Below are 4,643 nucleotides of genomic sequence, written 5' to 3'. Positions count from 1 at the left end.
TTGTAGCCACCAAGGAGCAAGAAGAGAGGATAACTTGAGAAGACGGAGGCCACACTTCGCTCAAGGGAATTTGGGAATACAATAGATTAGCGTGGAATCAACCATTAACAAGGTAATCCTCTTTTCGTAATCTTTATCGTAAAACGTAGTAACACCCTAAGTCCGTGGTTCCCAACAAGATACGCATGCATCATGCAAGGACATCTCGTCCCCCCGTGAGAACATCCATTAAATCTGGAAACTCACAAACCCTAACATTAAATACTAACAAACCCTAGTTTTTATTTCACAACCACTATTGTTTTAATTTTTATCGTATATTTTCATGAAATTTCATATTTTTCTAAATTTAAAATGTTCAAATTTTATATATTATATTTTTATCGCTCTTACTCCTGTATATTATATGTAAATTACTCGAATCAGATTTCTTCCATATAATTTCTGAATTAATAACATTTTTAAATTTTTTTAATACAATTATCCTAAGAATAATTGATAATTTTAATATACATAAAATATATGAAAATTATATTGTATTACTTTTTTCTTCTCAGCTTTTAGGTATTTTATCATTAGTTAAATTACCTACACAAATTTTCCTTAAGACTTCTTCCAACCGCTGTCTCCTCCCACAATCATGCCCCCCATTTTTATTTTTCCTTATTTTTTTAAAGTAAATTACTAATATATTCATGATGATGAAATCATAACACCAAAACTCCCTTATACTAATTATATATAAAATAAAATTCTTTAGAATAATAATTTAAATTTGAACGTGTGTTTTCCACCTGATATATGTTGTGTGTACATATATTGATAGAATTGAATTTCGGATATGTGCATATTTTCTACTACCAAAAAGGACTCATAAGTGAAAAAAAGGAAATCTCCTGTGCCTTAATACTTTTCCTTCTTTTACTTGTTCAATTTATTAATTAAATAAATTTTCCCTAATTTTAATTAGTGAATGACATCAGTGAAGACAATATATTCAAGTTAAAAAGATGGAATTCGATATAACAAGACATAAATTCTATAAAAAAACTGTAACTTCATACAAACTCAAATGCATAAAAAACACTCACATACAAGTGGTTGCATGTCTGTTGATTTTGGTTATACCGTATTTATATAAATATTATAAGAATATAGTAAGATCATGTGAAAATTTAGATAAATTTCTATTTTTAATAACTTCGATATACGACAAATATATTTTGCAAATAATAAAATACTAAACACATTCATTTATTATTCCGGGTATACATAATTGATAATACAACACATTTTAATCACACGAAAGTTTATTTAATTTTTTAACTTTCCTCTCTATATATAGTACATTTAGTTAGTTTTTAGAACATTTTATACTGTAAAAATATTAAATAAAAAGATTTTTTTATAGTAATACTGACATGTTCAGTTTTCTTGTTTGCTATATTATTTTTCTCCATTTAAAAACTATATATAACATAAAAAAAATAAGTTTGATGATTTAATTTTGATTTATAATAATATCAAAACTTTATCACACCCTTTAAAATCCACTTCACACTCGCCATAACCCTCGTGGCTCGCCAATAACACTCGCCATCTTTGTTAGGGCTGGTTTTCCAGCTCCTCTTCTGTCATATCTACAATTAGGTTTCAGGTATGTCTCCTAAACATCTAATTAGGGTCAAATTAAATCTTAATCATAAGTGTGTGAAGCAATTTGTATGTTATCAATAATTGGAGCTTGTTTTTTTTTTGATAAATTACCTGATTTGAAAATTGAACACTCTATTTCTATGTAAATTAAATCTTTAATTATATGTGTGTTTTCTCTATTTAAAGGTTAAAATGCTTGATTGAGATTTGTGTTTGCTCTGTATCAGTTTATCAATTGGGGTTTTTGGTTAAATTGAAGTTTAGTTCAGTGGAATTAGATTATCTGTTTCGGTTGACTTGTGGTAATGTGGTTTCGGAAATACGGATAAACGACTAAACGTATATTGCATTGTCCGAGTAACATTGAAGTAGAAATTTATTCCGATCCATTGTCGAAAGTTAAGTGTCCCAAATTAAAAGCAGGAAGTTTGTTTAATAGTATGAATTGATAATACTTGTAACTATATCAAACGTGTCATTTTACATGGATAGCTGATATATTAATTAATAAGTGCTTTGATACTTGATAGAAGAGTGCAGTTCGTTGTTGTCCTTGCTGGAGATGTAATCCAGCAATACACATCAAAACTTAGAAATTAGGAATTACTGGATATTTAGCAAAACAAAATTGTTATTACTTTGGTACCAGCAGTTATTTCAAGGGCTGATGATGAGGGATCTAAATTGAAGCACACAGTGTTGTAAATTGATCACAATTTTTTTCTCGTAACTACTGTGCAGAGGGTATTTGCACTTGTAGCTGTGTGTTAACATGTATACTAATAGCTTTATGTTGTTGAGAGTCAACCAGAGGGAGCCCTTAACTGCTGCAGAGGGTATCCATCATCTTCTTGACCTTGGCTGCTGCTTGTCAATGTAGAATTGCAGATGCACTGTTTACTATCACATTATTAGGAATTGTTTTATACTAATCAATGACTTTTCTTTCTTAAAAGGGTCATGGAGACTTTCACAGATTTGGAAAATAACGGTTCATACGACAACCATCCTGAATATTTGCCCCAGTCACCTTTATGTTATCATGTCCCCACAACACAGGAAGTTGGTTCGTCCGAAGTTTGTAAACCGAAAAGAAGCCGAACAAAGAATTTCTCAACACAAGAAGATATGCTGCTCATGTCTGCGTGGTTGAACGTTAGCGTGAATCCTATACATGAAAATGATCAAGCACAACAACCATACTGGAATCGAGTTACAGCTTATTTTCATGAGCATAAGCAATTTGATTCTGATCGAACTGCAAACTCTTTGATGCATCGATGGTCTGCAATTCAAATTGCTGTAAGTAAATTCCAAGAATATTACAACCAAATAGATGCTAAAGATCAGAGTTTAACCACAGAACAAAATAAGGTAAGTTTTTTAAGTCAACATGATCAACTTGTTACCATGTACCAGTCTATATGTAAATTATTTGGCAGCAACGTTTTTGGGTTCTAATTGTTGGTATATTTTGTTTATGTAATGCAGGTATGCCAAGCATTGGAAATGTACAAAAGCTTACACAAAACTTCTTTCACATTCATGCACTGTTGGAATGAGTTGCGATATGCACCAAAATTTGCCTCCAACGTATTAAAGAAAAAAAACAAAAAACCACAACATTCAAGTACAGTAACCTCCTCTCCGTCTACTCCGGATTCAGTTAGTTTAAATGAAGAAGCTGAAGCTACTATAGAACAAACAATGGGAAGGAAAGCAACTGAAGAATTGTACAAGAGAGCAAAAAGGAAGATTCAAGAAGCTGAAAAAGCAGAAGATGAATACTTTAAAGCAATATTTCTTGAGATAAAGGAAACACAATTGGTCGCAAGAGATGAAATGATCAAACGAGTGGATGAGCTAATGAAACTGGAGAGGGAAAGATTTGAACAAGAAAAAAGAAACGAGGAAAGAGAAAAAGAACAGGAAGAACGGGAAAGGAAAAAGGAAGAGCGAGAAAGGAAGAAGGAAGAACGCGAAGAAATACTTTATGAGCAGCGCATCATGTCTACTGATACTACCAAGATGGATGAAATTGAAACAGAGTATTATAGTTTACTCAAAACTTCAATTATTAAAAAAAGACGCATCACAGGATTTCAGTTTTAAATATCCTATATCATTAGAAACATTAGCGAACGATAACTTTTTAGTATGAATTTATTTGAAACGTTAGAGTTTATGAAATTATTAGAAATCGATAGAAATATTAGCGAATGACTTGTCTTTTTCTTATGATTTCCCCAAATTTGTGCAATGGAATCATTTTTAGAGCTAAATATGAGCCTTGCTTGGTAACTGCAGCTGAGCTTAATGCTCTCTTCAATAAAGCCCCGTTTGTGTGCCAAGTTATAAGTTACCGTTTATGTGCCAGGTTACCAAGTTACAAGTTACTTGTAACTTATAAGTCCGTAACAACTTATCTCGGACTGTTTGTCGACCCAATTTATAAGTTGGATTTACAACTTATAAGCTGATAAGTTGAATATTAGTAACAACATATTTTTTCTCAATTTATTTTGAATTTTTGTTTTTTTATTAATTTTAGTTCTAAAAAATGTGTTCTAAACTATTTTTCTAATATAATAATCACGAATTAAGATAACTTTATTCATAATTTATTTATTTTGGTTTAATTAAGTATCCAAAAACTTATACAACTTATAAGCATTTATCTAATTATCATTTATAAGATACTTATTCATTTTAAATCATAGGTTACTTATTTTAACATTTCAGTTTGGCACTAAATTTCTGGTATATCCATTCTCGTGTATTCTCTGTTCCCTCTCTGCCACCGCCTTCTTCTTTCTTGCTTTGTTCAATCGTCGGGGTTTCCATTGGTTTTCCCCATTGAAAAGCCCTTTTTTTCTTCTTGTTTTTCAATAAACTTCCTCCGTGGACAAGGATTTCTTCCTTTTTGTTTCATCTGTTTTTTTTAAATCTCTTCTTGGTGAGAGTTGTTTCTAATTTATTAGGGTTTG

The 4,643-nt window shown here is 30.9% G+C and overlaps 1 protein-coding gene across 1 annotated transcript; it reads left to right on the top strand.

Annotated features, from left to right (window-relative positions):
* Positions 1–1,563: 1,563 nt before the first annotated feature.
* Positions 1,564–3,876, top strand: LOC141708497 (uncharacterized). Its single transcript, XM_074512154.1, has 3 exons — positions 1,564–1,657; positions 2,613–3,030; positions 3,148–3,876. The coding sequence occupies exons 2-3, from the start codon at positions 2,617–2,619 to the stop codon at positions 3,766–3,768; spliced, it is 1,035 nt and encodes a 344-aa protein (XP_074368255.1). The 5' UTR covers positions 1,564–1,657; positions 2,613–2,616; the 3' UTR covers positions 3,769–3,876.
* Positions 3,877–4,643: the final 767 nt, after the last annotated feature.

The sequence above is a fragment of the Apium graveolens genome, chromosome 2 (assembly GCF_009905375.1).
Source record: "Apium graveolens cultivar Ventura chromosome 2, ASM990537v1, whole genome shotgun sequence".
In the NCBI taxonomy this organism is placed as follows: Eukaryota; Viridiplantae; Streptophyta; class Magnoliopsida; order Apiales; family Apiaceae; genus Apium; species Apium graveolens.
The sequence above is the reverse complement of the archived record's forward strand: the minus strand, read 5'-3'. Positions and strand labels throughout refer to the sequence as shown.